Source organism: Physeter macrocephalus, chromosome 4, assembly GCF_002837175.3.
Source record: "Physeter macrocephalus isolate SW-GA chromosome 4, ASM283717v5, whole genome shotgun sequence".
NCBI classification, from domain to species: Eukaryota; Metazoa; Chordata; class Mammalia; order Artiodactyla; family Physeteridae; genus Physeter; species Physeter macrocephalus.
The window spans coordinates 75,066,744-75,088,988 of NC_041217.1; the positions used below are offsets into that span (position 1 = coordinate 75,066,744).

At 34.6% G+C, this 22,245-nt stretch overlaps 1 protein-coding gene across 1 annotated transcript; it reads right to left on the reverse strand.

Moving 5' to 3' along the window:
• On the reverse strand, window positions 1–20,351 carry HORMAD1 (HORMA domain containing 1). The gene is made up of 15 exons (XM_007122301.3): window positions 20,253–20,351; window positions 19,367–19,429; window positions 18,513–18,657; window positions 16,127–16,190; window positions 15,654–15,690; window positions 13,345–13,365; window positions 13,052–13,078; window positions 11,424–11,491; window positions 10,465–10,616; window positions 7,308–7,567; window positions 5,759–5,825; window positions 5,605–5,681; window positions 4,786–4,869; window positions 2,463–2,534; window positions 1–788 (listed from the first exon to the last, which is right to left on the reverse strand). The coding sequence occupies exons 2-15, from the start codon at window positions 19,397–19,399 to the stop codon at window positions 708–710; spliced, it is 1,188 nt and encodes a 395-aa protein (XP_007122363.1). The 5' UTR covers window positions 19,400–19,429; window positions 20,253–20,351; the 3' UTR covers window positions 1–707.
• Between the last annotated feature and the right edge of the window lie 1,894 nt (window positions 20,352–22,245).

The window sequence follows — 22,245 nt, forward strand, 5'->3', positions numbered from 1 at the left end:
TTTAATTGTACATTATATATTATCATGTTAATACACTATATCAAAGTACTGAAGAACATTGTTTTGTTTTGTTTTTTTTGCGGTACGCGGGCCTCTCACTGTTGTGGCCTCTCCCGTTGCGGAGCACAGACTCCGGACGCGCAGGCTCAGCGGCCATGGCTCACGGGCCCAGCCGCTCCGCGGCATGTGGGATCTTCCCGGACCGGGGCATGAACCCGTATCCCCTGCATCGGCAGGCGGACTCTCAACCACTGTGCCACCAGGGAAGCCCAAACATTGTTTTAATAACATGACAGACATAGCCAGTTAAATTGTATAGTTTTAACATAAGTAAAAAGTGAATTACTATCAAAATTTAATACCAAAATAAACATTATTTACTTCAAAAAATGGCTTTAGAGGACCTTAAACGTTAATATATGTTAAAAGGAAGTGTCCACCAAAATGGAAGATAGATCAATATTGAGTAGATAATTAACAGAATAAATTATGACACTGGTACTTTTTATTCAAAAGTTCTCCTGAGTTTGTCTCAGATAAGATTAAGGATCACAATATGATAGTCAGTTAAGGATTAATTTTAGTGTACTAACTGATTAAGACTACATGTTAAGTTTTCAGAGGTAGGGCAAACACACCTTAAAACAGTAATATAATGTCCTTTAAATGTTGTGAAGAACTTCGCAAACATGCAGAAAAATTTTTTTTTATATATTTTTCTTTGGTTCACTAAGCTTTCTTCTTTTTGGCACTAACTCTTGACTAGAAGAATCAAGGTGATGAAGGACCTGTCAAAAGAAAACAACTACTAAGAATAGATACTTTCCAGTTTAAATGTCTTTAATTTTTGAGCTTTTTCATGGCTCTGAGGTCCCTTTCTTCCTTCCTTCTTTCCTTTCTTCTTTTAAAAAATTGTAACTAACATACCATTTCCTAAGATAGGATAGCTGGGTTCTCTAAAAGTAGGTAAATTTTATTATTGACATATTTAAATATCCTGATGGCTGCTGAAAGTATAGCCTTACAAAGTATAAGGTTTTCATTAGGGATGTTGGAGTAGTTAGAAAGATAGATTTGACATTATGTTCTCAAAATAGTAAAATATTTTGATGGGAATGAGGGGGGAAAGGTTAAAAAATGAGCTGCAAATAGAGAAACACTCCACTTTGGCATCATGTAAGATTTAAATCATGCTTTGTTTTTGTATATGGTGCTTAGCAGTGCCTGATAGATTTTAGAAATTCAATGCACCCTTGAATGAATGGAAGGGTGAATTAGGAAAATTGCTAACAAGATTCTGAGTTATCAAACTTTTATTTTTCTGGTAAAACTCACTAATGATACAAATTGGATGATTTTGCAGAAAAAAATCAAGGCTTAATACACTGGGGGAAAAAATTAAAGAACCTAATATATCAGGTTATTCCATTCCCTTCTTAAGATATATAAATTGAAAACAGCATTAACCAACTAGTATATTTTTGAGATTACCCCTTTAACACTTGATTTCTAAAAATAATCTTAAGTTTTCAGTTATCTAATTTTAACCTACTACTAATAATAAAAATTCTGGTTGACAAAATGTAAATATTTATCTCAGAAATGACAAATACATTATCTGATTTGGTAAAATAAGGTTCCAAATATAAGACAACTGTTACAAGATTTAGGTCAGGAAAATTTTCTTTCTTCTAAGGTACTAGGAGATGCTATATTTTTAGAGAACATGTGGATTTGGTAACATCTTGTTTCTACTTTCTCTAGAAAGCTCAGATCAAATCTGTGGCCCAATTTTAATTCTATATAAATAAAATGGCCTGAATATTCTTGTACTCTCATTTTCTCATTCTATTCATATTTTTCCTGACATAGATCTTTTAAAATTTTATTTTATTTTTATTTGTTTTTCGCTGCATTGGGTCTTTGTTGCTGCGTGTGGGCTTTCTCTAGTTGCGGTGTGTGGGTTTCTCATTACAGTGGCTTCTCTTGCTGCAGAGCACGGGCTCTAGGTGCGCGGGCTTCAGTAGTTGTGGCACGCGGGCTCTAGAGTGCAGGCTCAGTAGTTGTGGCGCACGGACCTAATTGGCCCGCAGCATGTGGGATCTTCCCGGACCAGGGATCAAACCTGTGTCTCCTGCATTGGCAGGCGGATTTCTTAACCACTGTGCCACCAGGGAAGTCCCCTGACATTGATTTTTATTTTATAAATTCCTCCAACTATTTCAAATCATTCACAGAATAAGATAGTAAATGTTTACATGGAAAATTAATAAACCACATAGCATATTTTATTTTAAAATCACCCCATTTTCTAGAATCAAATATATTTAAACAAGGTTTGGATACCAGAGCTCTGAGGTATATCCAGGAATATAATCATATTTATCATTAAATTTAATCTATAGTAATGATATTCTGATACTTGCTATTTTATTCAGCCTATACATTATTATAAGACTTACTGTTTTCGCAGATTCAAGCTGACTTCTCTTCCGATTTTTCTTAGAAGATTTTACTTGTTGATTTCCATTAGCCTCCACAAAGATAGAATAATTACTAATTGGTTATTTTTCAAAGAACAACCAACATGCTTTTTCAACCACAGGCAACTATATGCGGTTTTTAAAAAAACAACTTTACTGTGATATAATTCAGATACCATACTATTCATCCATTTAAAAGTGTACAAAATTAAGTGATTTTAAGTATATTCACAGAGTTGTGCAACCATCACCACAGTCAATTTTACAGCACTTTCATCCTCCAAAAAGAAATCCTGTACCCTTATAGCTATCACTTCCCTATTCCCCCATCCTCCTGCCAGCATTAAGACTTTCTGTTTCTATACAAATCCCTATTCTGGACTTTCATATAAATGGAACCATATTAGATAGATAGATAGATAGATAGTGTGTGTGTGTGTGTGTGTGTGTGTGTGTGTGTGTGTGTAGATAGATAGATAGATAGATAGTGTGTGTGTGTGTGTGTGTGTGTGTGTATGTGTGTGTGACTGGGTTCTTTCACTTAACATAATGATTTTAAGGTTCATCCAAGTTGTAGCACGTACTGGTACTTCATTCCTTTTTATGGCTGAATAATAATAGTCTACTGTATGAATTTTGTTTATCCATTCATCTGTTACAAACATTTAGTTTTTTTCCCCACCTTTTGGCTATTGTGAATAATGCTATATATGCAGTTTTTAAAATGAATATTAGATGGTGACAAGTTATTAGCTGTCATAGTATTATTCTCTAAAAGTACATACTTATTTTCTGGTGCTTGACATGTAGTTTTCAATGATAACTTCCTTAGTATATATATTATTAAATATTTTCCTAGTATATATATTATTAAATATTTTCATTTCCTGCCCTTTTCTAACCATAATTCAGTCATTATTCTCAAATACAGGAGTACTTTGGTGGAGTAAAGGATAGTAAAGGATACTCATCCTAAATAGAAGCTGCCTAGGAAGAACATTTTGCTGCTAGAGGTAGTAATTTTTGAAATTATTTTATCTCTTGCTTTTCTCAGCACACTAGTTTGAATGCTGCCTTCTACCAGTTCTAACTTCCCATAGAGAATGTGGAAAAAAAGGATACCTAAAAATGGCACTATCATCATTGGTGTTCTGGTAAATGTTTAACAACCAGTTCTCTGGGAGAAAGAAATCCTGAGTTGAGGCATTTGCTGATTTCCATGCTATGAATACTCTCATAATGTCCAATTTCAAGCTGTCAACATGATGTCACTGAATAAAGCGTTGGAAACAAATGCTCCAGCATACCACTGTTAGAGTGTGCTATTTGTTTCCTTACATTTTACAGAATGCTTTTTCTTCACCTCTGAACCTTTAAGAGTAACTTAAGGGTCTAAATAAAATACAAATTTCTATTCAGTACAACTCATACCAAAAACTAAAATAAAGCAGTGGGGTTTTTTTTCTTAAAAAATAAGAGATTCGCTTTATGTAAGATACACATAAAACAGTCATTTTTAATGTCTTATTAACAAAATAGTCCATTTACGAGATAGAACATGGGAACAGTTTGGTGTTCTAGGAAATTTCCTTGGGAGTCTGGATGATAGCATCACTTCTCAAAGCCTTTCCTGGATTCCCCTTTCTATTTTTTTTTCTATTTTTAAAAAAAAAATAAATTTATTTATTTTTGGCTGCGTTGGGTCTTCATTGCTGTACGTGGGCTTTCTCTAGTTGGGGCAAGCGGGGGCTACTCTTCGTTGCGGCACGCGGGCTTTTCATTAGGGTGGCTTCTCTTGTTGCAGAGCACGGGTTCTAGGCGCACGGGCTTCAGTAGTTGTGGCACGTGGGCTCTGTAGTTGTGGCTCGCGGGCTCTAGAGCGTAGGCTCAGTAGTTGTGGTGCACGGGCTTAGTTGCTTCGGGGCATGTAGGATCTTCCTGGACCAGGGCTCGAACCTGTGTCCCCTGCATTGGCAGGCGGATTCTTAGCCACTGCGCCACCAGGGAAATCCCTCCCCTTTCTACTGTACCTTCAGTAAAATTAACCATTCTTTCCTTTGTGCCTCTATGTAGCCTATTCAGACTGCTATTATGGCCCTGTATCACTGCTTGTTGACCTCCAATTACTAGACTTTCATCTAAGAACAAGTTATACCTCCAGCACCTAGTAAAGTACCTGAAACACAGTATGTGCTTGCCAAACGTTGGTCCAATAAATGAAGTATTAAAAGCAAAATAAACTCAAATATGGGGGGAAATTACAAGGTTAGAATGGAAAACAAATCTAAAGATATGCTTTTACCATTTTATTCTGAAAGATTTTTCCACTTCTTGTTTTGCTTTCATACACATCAAGTTCAGATGTTTTACTAACTAACTGCTCAACCTAGAAAAGAAAATAATTACACAAAACCACATAAAATAATATAATAAAAGTTTTTCATAACAATAATGGGGGTCAAAAATTCAATCACATAAAATTTAGGGTCTTGCTATGTTGAGTTAATGAAAACCAATAATTTTGTGTTGGTTCTTACTGTCATAAAAAGTGCAAAGGTAAAGATAGTGAAACTGACACTGTACACAATTGACCATTCACTGAATTCAGAAAGTCCCAAATTATCACTAGGCACCACTTTTCCAGAAGATAAGAACTTCAGCCCACCCCCACTGAAGAAGGGCTGTGCAAAGGAAGGCAGACAATCATCAGTCCCATTATTTTCATGTTGATTTTATCTAAATGTTATTTCAGGATTTTACTGTGTGTAGAAAACAAAATTAAACATGTTCTGCTCCAAGGCAACAAAAATGTATTATATAGTCCATTTGTAAATACAAAGGGTGGTGGAGTTAATAATTGCTTAAGATTTTATTTAGCTCTGAAATTCTGAGATTCTCTGAACAGTATTTAGGTTCATTACTAAACAAATCAACCAATAATATACTCAAAACTTTTCAACGTATAATTCTCGAATTTTATTAATAAGCATTCTTAATAGCTAATTTTCTTCTAAAAGACCTAGAATATAAGAAAATCTGAGAAATAACTAAATAAGCATATAAGCACCTGTCTTTTGAAAAAAATCAAATTAGAAGTGAGATAGAACTGTCAAATTTATACCTGAGAATGAGAAATTGAAAGATCTGAACTTTCTTTAGACCTCATAGTTTCATCTTCTTCACAAACTACACCTGGTTCTGTTAAAAAAAAAAAGTTAAAATGGTATAAAATTGAATTGGAAGTGAATTAATTTACATTTTCATTAACTCCTCACCTCCAAGTTCAGAAGATCCAGGGCTTTTTTTCTGCTCTTCCATTTTAGTTTCAATGTCAAAATCATCCTACATAATTACATGAAGGAAAAAATGGACACATTTCAAAAAGAAACTAAAACAACTGGGTAGAATATTTATGAACAAATTTGTTTTATGTGAAGGGTAAATATAACATAACACTACAACGACCTTACACTTGCTAGAAATAAAGTGGCCCTATAATTACTATAATAAGGCAACTTATTTATCCAAAGTATAAAATCCTATTTTTTTTTACTTTGCAGGGTTGCTTTAAGGCAGATGATAAAAATATACAACTTTCTCAAAAATGTATAATAGTTCTAAGAACACTTAGATCTTACTATTGTTTGAGAGTACTGAATTAGACATGGTCACACAACAAGCTACAGCTTCTGTAGCTCTGGAATTTCTGTATAGATATTAGCATAAACTCTGAATATGACCCAACCCTCTTCAGGGAGTTGGGGAAGGATAAGCACAGTTATGGTATGGTAGAAATAGCAAAGGTTTAATGTCTATAATTATTATTCCCTTTGTGACATTTGTCAAAGAGCTTTAAATATTTTAAAGAACACTTCATAAATCCCAGCCATATTTGTTTATAAGGCAAGACTGGGATTTAGGTTTTAGGAAGAAAATTCCTTCTTCTTTGAATTGGTTAAAAACTGAATTTTCTATTTGTAAGGATGTGGCCACAGAGCCTAAATCAGAATAGTCAGTCTCTATACATAAGAACTGTGGTCATAATTTAGAATAAAATGAGACAAGAGAAAACAACAAAGATGAGATTAAAGAACAATTATATTAATGATGAAAGATTTTCTGGGAGTGAGGCTATTACAAAAAAAGCTTTTTTTATACTTCAGTTCATCCATTCATTCAACCAATACTGAAAATGCATTCCGTAAATCTAAGCGTTAGGGACAGGAGGATTAAAAAGATGAATAAGACACTTTTCCTGCCTTCCAGGAACTTCCAGTCTGCTTCAGGACACTGACTTTCCAGGCCCTGAAGAAATCCAAGCATGAGCACTTAGTAGGGGTGTTGTATGGTAGAAAAGATTCCAGCTTTAGTTGGGGGATTGGAGTAGTTCAGTGGTCTTCTTTTTTTTTTTTTTTGGCCGTGCCACGGGATCTTAGTTCCCCAACCAGGGACTGAACCCAGGCCCTGTCAGTGAAAGCACTGAGTCCTAAACACTGGACCACCAGGGAATTCCATGGTTTTCAAATTATGCTCCAGACCAAGGGGTTTCCTCAGCGTACACCATGAGGGTAGGTGAGGTGGTGAGTGGCTGGGCCTCCAGGACCATTCCCTACTTCATTCACAGTAGTTGTGCTTTTAAATTTCTGAGAATAATGTTGTTTGCATCCAGGTAAAAAGTTTTAAAACCACAAACCTTAACCTTCTTTAAGGTCCCTTCCAAACTTGAGTTTATGATTGTAATAAATATTTATAGCTATTAAAGTCCTCAGAATTGAATCAAACATTCATTACTATTGTTCTTCATAACTCTTTGAATATACTTACACTTATGTAATGCTCCTGTTCATCTTTGAAATCATCTTTGTCCATGAGAATATTTTGAAGTGGTGTTTTTAATTGTTTTGGTGCGAATATAGCTGAATCAATATTTTCCATTCGTTCTTTCTCAGTGGTCACTTTTACTTTGAAGGTGTGAAAAGGTGTTGGGATTTCTCCCACATTTAAGTACATAGGCTCCCCTTCAAATATCGCTCCTTCACAATCACCATCCTTAAAACCAGGAGGCTTGTAATCTGGGGGTGTAACTGCAGAAAAGTAAGTATAAACTGTGCTGTTCAAGAAATTGAAGAAAATACATTAATTTTTATTATTATAAAATACATGAAGATTAAAGAAATTTCAAATAGTATAGAAGGACATATAATAAAAAGTAAAAATCACTCTCCTACTATCTTCAAGTTCCTATTTTATTCCTTAAAGGTAAACTTTTTTCCCTACACTTGACTGACTATGTGACCTTGAGGAAACTACTTGTCATCCTTGATTTGGTTTCCTCATATGTCAAGTGGGGTAAATACTAGTACCTACCTCATAGGGTCACTGTGGTATTAAAGTCTGTAAAATGCTCAGAACAGAACTGGCACAGAGTTAAGTATTCAATAAATGTTAGTTATTATTGTTGATGCTTTATGTCCTTCTAGATGATACGATGCATGTAAAGTATATAATATTTTATATACTTATATAATAAATATAATATATAATAAATATTTACATTATATAATAAATACATGTATATCTCCTTAAAAAACACAAATGAGGTCATACTCTTCTGTACCTAGCTGTTCTTAACATCACTTTTTAAAAAAAAATTTATTTTATTTATTTTTATTTTTGGCTGCTTTGGGTCTTCGTTGCGGCGCGCAGGCTTCTCATTGCAGTGGCTTCTCTTACTGCGGAGCACGGCGCGTGGGCTTCAGTAGTTGTGGCGCATGGGCTTAGTAGCTCTGCGGCATGTGGGATCTGCCTGGGCCAGGGCTCGAACCCGTGTCCCCTGCATTGGCAGGCGGATTCTTAACCACTGCACTACCAGGGAAGCCCTTTAACATCACTTTTTAATCTGTTTTTAATATTTTTTGGATAACAATTTATCAGCACATTCTTTTAAATAGCTTGCACAGCACTATTATATAGATGCACCATAATTTATTTACTCAGTCCTCCAATAAAAAACTCGAGGTTGTTTCCAGTTTGTTCCTAGTTTAACCAATACATTATGAAAATCCTCGGAAACATATAACCTTGCAAGTTTGTCTAAGTATATTCCCAAGATACTCTTCTAGCTACAGAATTTCTGTTTAAGAGAATGTGCCAAATTTTGATACTGCCAAACTGTCCTCTTAAAATGTTACATGGCACCTATATACATTCCCTCAAGAGTATACAAAAGTACCTGCTTACTCCCACACCCTTGCCAACAATGATTTTACAAGTTTTACTGATCTGATAACTGAAAAATGGTATCTCATTGCTTCACTTCCTTAGTTATGAATGAGGTTGAACTTCACGTGGACATGTTCAGACCACTGGAGAAGTTGTGTATATTTTTTTCAAATACTGATATTAAATATAGATTTTATAATTTCAAAAAATATATAACAATTTAGGTGCTTACAAACATTTGGGATGGAAACTGTTTCAATGACAAGAAAATATACAGATATCAACTGAAACAGGATGAACTGGAAATAGTACCTTCATCGTAGTAAAAAAGTTTCATGGTCAAACAAACATCATTAGGTAAAGGTCCCAGATTTTGCATTAGAATATACATCTTGCGAATGAGAAGAATACTTGCTTTCTTGGTGTCAGCAGATGACATACTAGATTCACTGCTTTGGTTTTTACTGGAAGAGAATCACACATTAATTTCTTTTATAGCACCCATGGCTTCTAATAACATAACTTCACATTTTACTACTTGAGATTCTTATTCCCATTAAAGGATTAAGTTGTTAAGTTAAAAATTGTGAAAAAGTGTTTTAATGCCACTATTATAAAAATTAATATCACTGTTAATATTATTATTATAAACTAATTTACATATATTAAATTAATATGTATTTTATACAAGATGTTTAAAGGAAACAAATGATGGACTTTTATTGTATTTCTTTTTTTAATTTTTAAGAATTTATTTATTTTATTTTTGGCTGCACTGGGTCTTCGTTGCTGTGCGTGGGCTTTTCTCTGGTTGCAGTGAGCAGGGGCTACTCCTCGTTGCGGTGCGTGGGCTTATTGTGGTGGCTTCTCTTGTGGCCCACGGGCTCTAGAACGCAGGCTCAGTAGTTGTGGCGCACGGGCTTAGTTGTTCCGCGGCATGTGGGATCTCTTCTCTTACTGCGGAGCACGGCGCGTGGGCTTCAGTAGTTGTGGCGCATGGGCTTAGTAGCTCTGCGGCATGTGGGATCTGCCTGGGCCAGGGCTCGAACCCGTGTCCCCTGCATTGGCAGGCGGATTCTTAACCACTGCACTACCAGGGAAGCCCTTTAACATCACTTTTTAATCTGTTTTTAATATTTTTTGGATAACAATTTATCAGCACATTCTTTTAAATAGCTTGCACAGCACTATTATATAGATGCACCATAATTTATTTACTCAGTCCTCCAATAAAAAACTCGAGGTTGTTTCCAGTTTGTTCCTAGTTTAACCAATACATTATGAAAATCCTCGGAAACATATAACCTTGCAAGTTTGTCTAAGTATATTCCCAAGATACTCTTCTAGCTACAGAATTTCTGTTTAAGAGAATGTGCCAAATTTTGATACTGCCAAACTGTCCTCTTAAAATGTTACATGGCACCTATATACATTCCCTCAAGAGTATACAAAAGTACCTGCTTACTCCCACACCCTTGCCAACAATGATTTTACAAGTTTTACTGATCTGATAACTGAAAAATGGTATCTCATTGCTTCACTTCCTTAGTTATGAATGAGGTTGAACTTCACGTGGACATGTTCAGACCACTGGAGAAGTTGTGTATATTTTTTTCAAATACTGATATTAAATATAGATTTTATAATTTCAAAAAATATATAACAATTTAGGTGCTTACAAACATTTGGGATGGAAACTGTTTCAATGACAAGAAAATATACAGATATCAACTGAAACAGGATGAACTGGAAATAGTACCTTCATCGTAGTAAAAAAGTTTCATGGTCAAACAAACATCATTAGGTAAAGGTCCCAGATTTTGCATTAGAATATACATCTTGCGAATGAGAAGAATACTTGCTTTCTTGGTGTCAGCAGATGACATACTAGATTCACTGCTTTGGTTTTTACTGGAAGAGAATCACACATTAATTTCTTTTATAGCACCCATGGCTTCTAATAACATAACTTCACATTTTACTACTTGAGATTCTTATTCCCATTAAAGGATTAAGTTGTTAAGTTAAAAATTGTGAAAAAGTGTTTTAATGCCACTATTATAAAAATTAATATCACTGTTAATATTATTATTATAAACTAATTTACATATATTAAATTAATATGTATTTTATACAAGATGTTTAAAGGAAACAAATGATGGACTTTTATTGTATTTCTTTTTTTAATTTTTAAGAATTTATTTATTTTATTTTTGGCTGCACTGGGTCTTCGTTGCTGTGCGTGGGCTTTTCTCTGGTTGCAGTGAGCAGGGGCTACTCCTCGTTGCGGTGCGTGGGCTTATTGTGGTGGCTTCTCTTGTGGCCCACGGGCTCTAGAACGCAGGCTCAGTAGTTGTGGCGCACGGGCTTAGTTGTTCCGCGGCATGTGGGATCTTCCTGCACCAGGGATCGAACCCGTGTCCCCTGCATTGTCAGGCAGATTCTTAACCACTGCGCCACCAGGGAAGCCCTTTATTGTATTTCTAATAACTTAAGCATACAGTCGCTTTCCTACTCTTTGGCTCTGTTTCACAATCAAAACAGTATATAATTAGCCACAGAATTCTGGCTTGCAGCCACTCCAAGGATATTTTGTATCCTTGATGGTTAATTGGGGATGTTTGAGAAGTTTCAGAATTATTCCTGAAGTTTAGCTATATAGTATTAATATGAATAAGTGGTAATCTGTAATACAAAAAGAAAACTATAGAACAATACCTTATGAAGTCCATGATTGGTCCATTACTGGTGTACTTGAATTTAAACTGGTAACACTCTGAAATTGTCTTAAATAGAAAATACTGTAGTTATGAATCTAATATACAGTACCGGTGGCCAAGTAGCTATATATAGCTTTTGTATGACTCACCATTTATTTAATAATTTTTTCTGCATATTAATCCCTATTCGTCCATTGAAACTTTCCAGTCCTAATAGTAAATTCCCAGGGTCTGGGATTCAGGGCTTCAGTGTTAGAGAGATAGTTATTCCCCCAGTCATTGCAATGTATGTTTTACATACCAGAGGGAAGGAACTCCTTAGCAGGCAGGTGAGGGAGGCAGCACATCTCTTCCTCTAACAGAATGACTAAGCACAGGGCTTCAATCCTTGGTAACCACAAGCAAGTCATTTAAGCCTCCTAAGTCTCAGTTTCCCCAGCTAATAAAAGGGGTTGAAAATAGTACCTTTCTCATTGGTGCCTATGAATATTTATCAAATGGGATAATTTATATAGAGCCCTTAATGAAGTATCTGGCACACTAAGCATTCAATAAATATTAGTGCATCAGCAATGTTGTTCATTTACTGAAAGAAAAAATGTGCAACTATAAAACATCTTCAGATGTACATTTTCTGTACGTTTTCTGAACAGTTAGTTTCTGAGCAATCAAATAATTCATAGCCTTTGCCCATATGATTTTGTCACCATAGGCATATATTAAGCATTAATTGTAGGCTTAATTTGTAGTATCAAAGAAAAGACATTCCTAGCTCTCTTGAAGCTCTAATACTTTTATTGCTTTCTTTATATTCCATTGCTCACTTAGGGATGGGGTTAGCTTTCTCTTTCTTTTTTAAAAATCTGCTTCTCCATGACTGAATGAAACACGATATTGTAACAGCTATAGTGTAATGGGTAAGCACTCAGATCATGAACTGGCCTTCTTAGGTCCAAATTCTGGTTCTGCCACTATGACCTTACACAAGAAACCTTGTATCTAGGTTTCCTCAACTATAAAGTGGAGATGATAATGACATATTACCTCATGATGGTTATAATGAATAAATGAGATAATGCACATGAAACCCCAAAGAACAGAGCCTAGGAATAGTAAGCACTCAGTAGATCTTTCCCCTTTGTTTCTTGTCTTCTGGTTTTCCCTTTCATTTATTATAACACTTTCTTTCCTTTAATTGTCAGATGAACAGGAAGATGTGACTGGATTGGGGTGAATATTCAAAGATTAAGGATGAGTATCTTATTTTTCTCAAACTCAAATATTTTATAATTCTAAAAAAAGAATATAATTAAAAAATATTGCAAAGAACCAGAAGTCAGGAGATTTAGGTTATTTCTAATGGTTTGTCTTTGTGGCCTAGGCTCAATCATGTAATCTCTCTTGTAGTAAGTGTATTAATCTGTTTAAAGATAACAATACAAGCCCTGTCTTACCTCAAAAAAGTCTTTATGAGGTTCAAATTTTGAAAATATATGTGAAAGTGCATTGATAAAAGCACAGTTAAAAGCACTGGATATTACATTTTTATGTTACTTATAGATATTAGAGGCATTATGGTGGTTTTTTTTTGCCATTATGTTTTTTTACTAACTTAAGCATACTTACCTGAGGGTCTTCTGGATTAGTGTATACCTATTTAAAAATAATTTACAATTTAGTAAATTGTAGAGGCTAAGTATTCAAGGAGAACTAAATTGGATGTTTAGACTAAAATATTAAATGAATTCAGTAAAACAAAATATAAAACGACCCCCTCAAAATATTAGCTACTTTTCCGTTGACTAGATCAGTAGTTTGTATCAAGTGACATGATCAATAAGTGGTTTTAAAGTTATTTAATTAAGCAAGGCTGAATTTGACAGTCTTTAAAAAAGAATATACAATTTAAAAATACTTACAGCTAGAACAACCATCTTTAGCTGAAACATAACAGAGAACAAAAATATTATTTTTTTAATTAATTAAATTTTTATTATCATAGTTTAAATATTATATGTTTCAGGTGTACAACATAGTGACTCATAATTTTTAAAAGTTATACTCCATTTATAGTTATTATAAAGTATTGGCTATATTCCCTGTACTATACAATATATCCTTACAGCTTATTTATTTTATACATAGTAGTTTATAAAAATCTTATTTTTATTCTATAAAATATTTTTGCATAATGGACCATAAGAATTCTTTGTCCTATTTCAACATTTATTCCTAATAAAAATAATCTTGCATTAAATAGACTTCATATGATGCAGGTAAAGCAATACCTCAGATATCTTTCTCTATTCCCCAAAATATCTATTTCTAGTTGACTTGCTGAAGGTTGAAATTCATATCACTAACTTAAGCAAACAGGGGCATTACTGCCAGTTACAAGGAAAATATATATTGTGAAATAACACATTAAATATTACCAATATGAGAACTGATTTTGAAAAGAGAAAAAGAGAGTTCAGGGCCCTGCTCATTTAGTAAAGGGAAGAGGCTTTGGAGACTATAGGAAAAGAGAATCACAGGAAATCATTCACTCAAGTAATCTGCCAAAATCTGAGTCATCCTTGATTTGGATCTTTTCCTTATACTCCAGAACCAATCGTCAACAAGTCCAGTCAGTTCTGCCAGATATATACTGAATCTTCTCATTTTTCTCCTTTGCCATCCTGGTCTAAGCCACCATTATTTTTTATCAGTACTGTAGTAATGGATTAAGTGTCATTCTCCTTAGTTCCAATCTTATTCTCCTTCTACAGTACATTCTCTAAATAGCAGCTCAGAGTGATTTTTCTTTTAATTTAGAATATAAATCAAATGATATTACATTTCTACTCAAAACCTTCAAATGGCTTTTATTTACACCTAAAATAAAATCCAAACTCTTTTTTTTAAAGACTTTTTTTTCTTTCTTTTGATGTGGACCATTTTAAAACTTTTTATTGAATTTGTTACAATATTGCTTCTGTTTTATGTTTTGGTTTTTTGGCCCTGAGGCATGTGGGATCTTAGCTCCCTGATCAGGGATTGAACCCGCACCAACTGCATTGGAAAGCGAAGCCTTAACCACTGGACCTCCAGGGAAGTCCCAAAATGGCCTAGCCGCTCCACGGCATGTGGGATCTTCCCGGACCGGGGCACGAACCCGTGTCCCCTGCATCGGCAGGCGGACTCTCAACCACTGCGCCAACAGGGAAGCCCAAAATCCAAACTATTTACCTACACAGCTCTGAATGCTCAGGCCCTGTCCATCTCCACAGGTTCATCTCCTGCTGCTCTCTTGCACTGCTCATCATACTCTAATCATTCTGGCCTTCTGTTTGTTCCTTGAACTCTCCAAACTCCCCTTCAACTCTTTGCATTTGCTGCTCTGTTAGGAATATTCTCCCAAAATCAGTGCCTAGCTGGTTTCTTCTAATTCAAGTCTCAGCTTAAATATCACCCCCTCAGAGAAGCTCCTCAGACTACCCTATCTAAAGTTACCCCATCTCTCCATTTGCCACATACTTTTTCTTAAAATGTTAATGGCAGTTAACACTATCGGATGTTATCTAATTTCCTTGTTTTATTGACTATTTTCCCATTATAGAAGGGACCCTCTTTGTCTTATTAACCATTGTTAGCTTACCCAGCTCCTACCTAGAATATGTGCCTAGCACAGAGCAGGCACTCAATATTTAATGAATATTAAATACATAATGTCTTAATGAGGGAGGTTGGTGACCATGGATAAAATTTTATCTTTTTCATAATTTTTTTTAGAGTTGGACTTCTTTGTATATGTTGATACAAACATAAGCTAAGTAAGTATACAAAAAGGCTCGTCACAATTTAACCTAGACTACATGTAAATTTATTTCTGAACTCTCATGAAGAAATAATTTATTAAATTATTAGTATAAACATGATTATAGAAGGCATGTGCAACTAATGAATAAACTATTTTAAAAGACTTTTAAATTCATTAAGTTTTTGTAAGTTAATATGTGTTATTAATACAAATGAGTGTTAACAACCAAAACTTGGCAAAATTCGTTAAGTATTAATTCTGTTTGCTTTAAATGAGTTGAAAATCAGTCTTTAAAATATTCAAATTTTCAGCTTTGGACTGGCCTATGCCCAAGTTAGTTTAAGTTAATCTTTTACTACATGTAACAGCTGTTACATTTGTAGAATATAAACTGTAGAAAAAAAGGATAAAGAGATACCGACTTACGTATTTTTTCTGTAAAGCATCATAGCATCCTAACATCCTAAAAAATAATCAAGGATTCATTTTTAGACTGAATGCACTTCCAGAAAATAGTTCTTTTAATAAGTCTCCATATTATCTCATTAATAAATAATACACAGTTTTATTATTAAAGCTTCCTTCTTATTAACTAGCTTAAAATAATAAAACAAAACAATGTGGCAGAAATATAAAATGTCAATAGGGGATGGAAGGAAAGGAAGATAGAAAATATCTGGCAGCTATTTGTGAGGAACAATAAGAGGAAAGTGAAGCCTGCTCACATGGAGCATGAAATAAAGTAAAATTTTAATGCAAAAATCCAAAGACCTGCAAAAATGGTATCCAGAGTTAAAAAGGAAATCACTAAAATTGGGTTAAACACTTAAAGGTATTCAAGGCACAAAAAAATGTGATTTAAGAAAAGATAATTTTCTTTCATTAGGTATTTCACTTACCACTTCACTAACTGTGTAGATCCTGGACAATTCTTCTCTTCTCTCAGAATTTTGACACACAGATCTAAATGCAAAAATAATGACATAAATATAGAGCTACTTAAGATTAGCAAACAACTAGAAATTTAAATGAAGATTATTTTCTTCAGCTGTGTATTAAAGGTTTATTATTAATGGCAATTAACTTCCAGATGATTGATGTTAATATAATTAAAGGAAGAAAGTTTACATGGAAACAAATAATCTTTTTATCCTTATTATAAAGTGGCATCATAATGATTAGGATGCATGTTGATGGGTAGAAAAATTTTTCCATTTTAAAAGCTATAGAAACTTAGATATAACACTTTCATGCCATTGTTATCCAAGAGTCTTAGCATATTTGCTATGGACTCTTATCCCAGTAAAATACTTGTAAAAGGCCAAGAAGTTAACAGGCTATCAGATAGCGCCCTGTAAGGAAGCAACAAGTAATATAGTAGAAAGGATGAGATCTCTCAGTCTCAGGTTCCTTATCAGAAAAATAGGAATAATATCTAACTCATAGGTCTGTAATGTGAACTAACAAGATATCATACATAACATGGTGCTTAACATATAGCCCACAGAGTTGGTGTACAATGTTAGGTATATATTATGTGCTAGGCAATAAGTTATTATTATAGTATAAACTGGCTCTATTACTTTTACTTCTTTAAAATAACACGAGAACATACACTACCACTGCAGGAGGCTATAAATAGGATGTTTTTACTATTTACTTCATCATTATAAGAATAATGTCAGGTGATATTATACTTGAGAGATTAAGGGAAATTTTTATGATTAAGTGCTTTCAAAGGTATTGAATATACTTTTTAAAAAAATCACTTAGATGTCCACACAAAAACTTGTACAGGAATGTGGCATTATTTATAATAGCCAAAAAGTGGAAACAACCCAACAGTGTGCAACTGGTGGTTGGGTGAGCATACAGAGGCAGGCTCTCAATGAAACAGCTTAAACTGTATTTTCCTACTGTTACAATAGAACCTTGGTCTCCCAGTTTATTTCCTTTTGTACCAATAGTAAATAATTCTTTGCGGTTATATGACTAGATATAATTTTTAAAAAGCAAAACAAAAGTTTTTCTTTTTTAGTAACAGCCTGTGTTAATAAAACCCACAAAACCTGACAAACGAGTCTTTCTGATACACGTGCCCCATTCATACTAATGACAAGAGATTTATTGTTCATTTTGTGCTACCAGGAAACTAAAAGACCAGGTTGTGACCTAAATTATAAATTACACTTTTAATTTTTTGATTTTAATAAAATGTTTTAGAACTGAGCAACTTTCAAAGAGGAGCAATTTTCTCCCTCTATAGCCATTCATCCACAAGTTGTTTACTGACTTACTGTGACTGATTTTTTTTTAACTTACTGATTGTTCACTGAGATTTTTTTTACCAGCTTTAAAAATGTTTGCACTTCCAATCTCCCATCGCTAATAAATTACAATGAGTAAATTATAACTGATGAAGGATCATTAGTAAGTTTGAAAAGCTTAGCATTAACATATTTTATATTTATAATTTAAAATGAAAGTTTTATTCAGTTTGATTTATCATTTTTATATATGTATGAATAGTGACATTGTTTGAAAGAACATAATTGGTAAGTACAAGAATATTGTTAAAAGCACTATTCATAAGGGACTCCTGAATGTCCATCTACCAGTAGAATGAATGGTCATATATTCATATAATGAAATACTATATTGCAATAAACTGAATTAAATTATATGCAACAACATGGATGAATTTCAAACATATTGGACAAAAGAATACATGACAGTATTAATCCCAAAACATAAAGTTTAAAAACAGGCAAAACTAAAATATATTGATCAACTGATGAGTGGATAAATAAAATGTGGTATATTCATATAATGGAATATTATTCAGCCATAAAAAATGAAGTACTAATCCATGCTACAAAATGGATGAACCTTAAAAACATTATGCCAAGTGAAAGAAGCCAGTCACAAAGGACCACATATTGTATGATTTCATTTATTTGAAATGGCTAGAATAGGCAAATCCATAAAGACAGAAAGCAGATCGGTGGTTGCCTAGCACTGGGAAGTGGGGGAAGTGGAGAGTGACTTAATGGGTATGGGGTTTCCTTTTAAGGTGATGAAATGTTCTAAAACTGACTGTGGTGAATATACCCAAAATCAATGAATTGTGCACTTTAAATGAGTGAATTGTTAGATATGCAAATCATATCTCAATAAAGCTGTCATTATAAAAACAAAATCTCTAAGTCAAAAATTATCATTTTAGAGCAAGCCAAAATAAAAATAACATCTTTAAAGAAAGTCTTTAAATAAACATTATATTACCATCTAGATATCTTGTTCCATAAGCACATTCTGGGAATATTCCTCTCAAATACGTGATGCAGGATATTGAAACTGCTAGAAGCCTCTTCATTAACACTAAAGACTGCTGCTCAGTTGATATCTTACTGGGAAATACCAACGCACTCTAAATTCAAGGGAAATTAAAACATTTTACTTAGATTTACTAAAAGTACAGTCTTCCTAAACTTAAAAGTAGATCTAATTTTTTGCATAAGCATGGTACTTTCCCAAAGAATTCTTAACCATAGCAGTTAGTAATCCCCCCAAAATCAGAGTGGCTTCTAAAATGTGAGGGTGTTTGCAGGGTAGCAGCCTAAAGGTAACATGCAAAAAGTGCTTAAGAATAGTGTTAGAAATCCTTTGCAGGTTAACTGTCTGTAACTGCATAATACATGGATAGATAACACTGATTTTTCTCTTTAGTCACTGACTGGGTTTAACACAGGTAACTGTAATACAAGATCTGTGAAGGGAAGACAATTTTATCTTTGTCTGTGGGGCATAAAAATTCATTTTCTAGGAGTGGACTGCTATTAGTGATAATTTCATCAAAGGAACCTAATAGCATTCATTGATAACTAATGTGAACTGAATTTGAACCAGCAATTTAATACAATGCATCAAGCATCCAATAGAATTCTCCATTAATTCAACTTAGTTTAGCAAATATCTTCATTTCTTAAAACACTGAGTTTACTGATATCATTAAACCCTCAAAGAGGTGACTCTAACTTTCAAACATAAAAATAGGTGAGACTTCAAGAAACAATAAAATTAGCTAAATTAAAATATATTAAAATACAAGATTAATTTAAAAATACAAGAAATCATACCATGGAGGTTCTCTGCAATTGTGCAGTGGCCATCCTCTGATAAAGTATTTTCTTTAATCCAACCTTGTGACACAAATACAAGCTTTAACTTCAGATCTTATTTTTATCACTAATTTGGTTTACTATATGTAAAGTCAGAAAGAATTTTATGTGACTAAATGACAGGATTTTTTTTAACTTAAAAAAAATCTTTTGAGTAAAGTGCTAATTTTAAACCATTTGACTAGCAACCCTCACATAAAAGGGTTATTAAGAAAGCTCTTTAAAAGACCTTTTTTAAAAAGCATAATCTTCTATTTTTCTTCACAGTATTCAAACATTGACAACATTGCACAGGTAGGTAATGAAAAACTACCCCTGCCAAATCCTTTAAAATAATCTTTTAATTTTTGTTTTAAATTTGTAGTTTCAAAATGACCAAATCAGGTAACTTTCCTCCCCTGAACCTGAGCATGGCTCTGGATATAACACATTGTCCTATTCTGTGGAACAACCATAAAAGAGAAACAGAAAATATTCTAGATATTTTGGACTGATTTTGATTTCTCAATTCTTTGATATTTTGAAATAAGTTTCTATTTTTTTTGGTTCCAATTTCATCTTTCTTAACCAGACAATTCATCTAGAAGACTTCACAGAAGAGTCTATTTACTTTAAACATTTAAATTTATCCTGATAATTCTGGACCAGATGCCAGAGCTCACCTATTCTCAAGAACCTCTGAAAAATAAGTAGGTGTACATTTTCCCCCTCCCCCGAATGTTCCTCCGTTAAGACGTTAAGAAACTTAAAAGTAGCTGGGAGGTAACAGGAAAAGACATTAAAAAGCAAAAGAATAAAAGAAAAGGGAAAGAAAGGAAACAAAGAAAACAAAAACGAAACAAACATGTATCACATAACGTCTGAGGGTCCGGCGGCAGCGACCAGGAGAGAGGCACGACGTGGCATACGCTTTGCCCGATGCGCTTGCTCCTTCCTTCAACGGTAGCCAGCGGAGGCGAGACAGTAGCCTTTTGACCTTTGGTCGGGGTCACCTTTCCCGCCAAGAGCAGCGCAAGGTGCGCTGGGAACCCCGAGAGCCTGACGGACTCGTCTCAGCCAGAAAAGCCGCATGTCAGCGGGGGAAGGTTAATTGCATGTGCTAAGCATTCCCGATATACATAGCCGTCTTACAGTGACCGAAGTGTTCTCAACGGCCATTTAATTAGTCAAATTAATTTATGACTGTTTTCTAACTTTTGATTTTGTTATTGGATCTACCACATACTGCATTCACGCTTTATAGTTCCTGTGTCTTCAGGAAACCAGCTGCCCTAGCAGTCTCCTACCTAGATGTTTCCACTGTGCTATGTCTGTGGGTACAGTGTTAGCTTTACTTTAGTTAATGTCTCATTTAGAAGCAAAATAATAAACTCAGAGCTGGTAGGTAGTTGGAGATTGTCTAGTAATACAAACTTCTTAGTTTGCAGATTGTTATATATGGAAATAAGTTGTGTTAGTAGTGTAGACATATATTAATTTCTCATAAACTTTGGTATGTCTGCATTACCAGTTAGAAAACAGCCACCACAGATATGAAAAGATTTTCCCAGAGTCAATTAGGAGAGGAATGAAGACCAGAACCCTGTTTTCAGGGTCAAAAATAGTGAAAATTCCCTGGTCTATTTATTTTGCTTCATATTTTCCTTACACTTAAAGTTTTGTAAATAATTAAACAGAAACCTCAATTAAATAGAGTTGGGAGATCAGAATGGGGAGTTCTCATGCCCTGAGAGGGAGCAGAGTCCAATAGGAAGGACTCCAAAGAGTACTTCCCAGGACTTCTGCTGCCAGTGTCCTTGTCCCCGCAGTGAGCCACAGCCCCCTCTGCCTCTGCAAGAGACCCCCCAACACTAGCAGGTAGGTCTGGTTCAGTCTCCTATGGGGTCACTGCTCCTTCCCTCTGGGTCCTGACACACACACTACTTTGTATGTGCCCTCCAAGAGTGGAGTCTCTGTTTCCCCCAATCCTGTCAAAGTCCTGCAGTCAAGTCCCACTAGCCTTCAAAGTCTGATTCTCTAGGAATTCCTCCTCCCGTTGCCGGACCCCCAGGTTGGGAAGCCTGACGTGGGGCTCAGAACCTTCACTCCAGTGGGTGGACTTCTGTGGTATAATTGTTCTCCAGTTAGTGAGTCACCCACCCAGTGGTTATGGGATTTGATTTTATTGTGATTGCATCCCTCCTACCGTTTCATTGTGGCTTCTCCTTTGTCTTTGGATGTGGGGTATTTTTTTTGTGAGTTCCAGTGTCTTCCTGTGGATGACTGTTCAGCAGTTAGTTGTGATTCTGGTGTTCTCGCAAGAGGGAGTCTCTTATATGGTTTTTTTTAAAATTTTAATTTTATTTATTTTTTTATACAGCAGGTTTTTTAAATTTTTTTAATTTATTTTATTTATCCCATGGCTTTCCCCCCTTGGTGTCCAACGTTTGTTCTCTACATCTGTGTCTCAATTTCTGCCCTGCAAAGCGGTTCATCTGTACCATTTTTCTATGTTCCACATATATGTGTTAATATATGATATTTGTTTTTCTCTTTCTGATTTACTTCACTCTGCATGACAGTCTCTACAAATGACCCAATTTTTTTCCTTTTTATGGCTGAGTAATATTGTATTGTATATATGTACCACATCTTCTTTATCCATTCGTCTGTCGATGGGCATTTAGGTTGCTTCCATGACCTGGCTATTGTAAATAGTGCTGCGATGAACATTGGGGTGCATGTGTCTTTTTGAATTATGGTTTTCTCTGGGTATATGCCCAGTAGTGGGATTGCTGGGTCATATGGTAATTCTATTTTTAGTTTTTTAAGGAACCTCCATACTGTTCTCCATAGTG

Excerpts from the sequence above, each read along its gene's own strand:
- HORMAD1 (XM_007122301.3), bottom strand. The coding sequence starts at position 19,399 with ATGGCCACTGCACAATTGCAGAGAACCTCCATG. Across the intron at positions 13,366-15,653 it reads ATGCTTTACAGAAAAAATAC|CTAAAGATGGTTGTTCTAGC; the intron begins GTAAGTCGGTAT and ends GTTATGTTTCAG. Across the intron at positions 7,568-10,464 it reads ACTTTTTTACTACGATGAAG|TTACACCCCCAGATTACAAG; the intron begins GTACTATTTCCA and ends ACTTTTCTGCAG.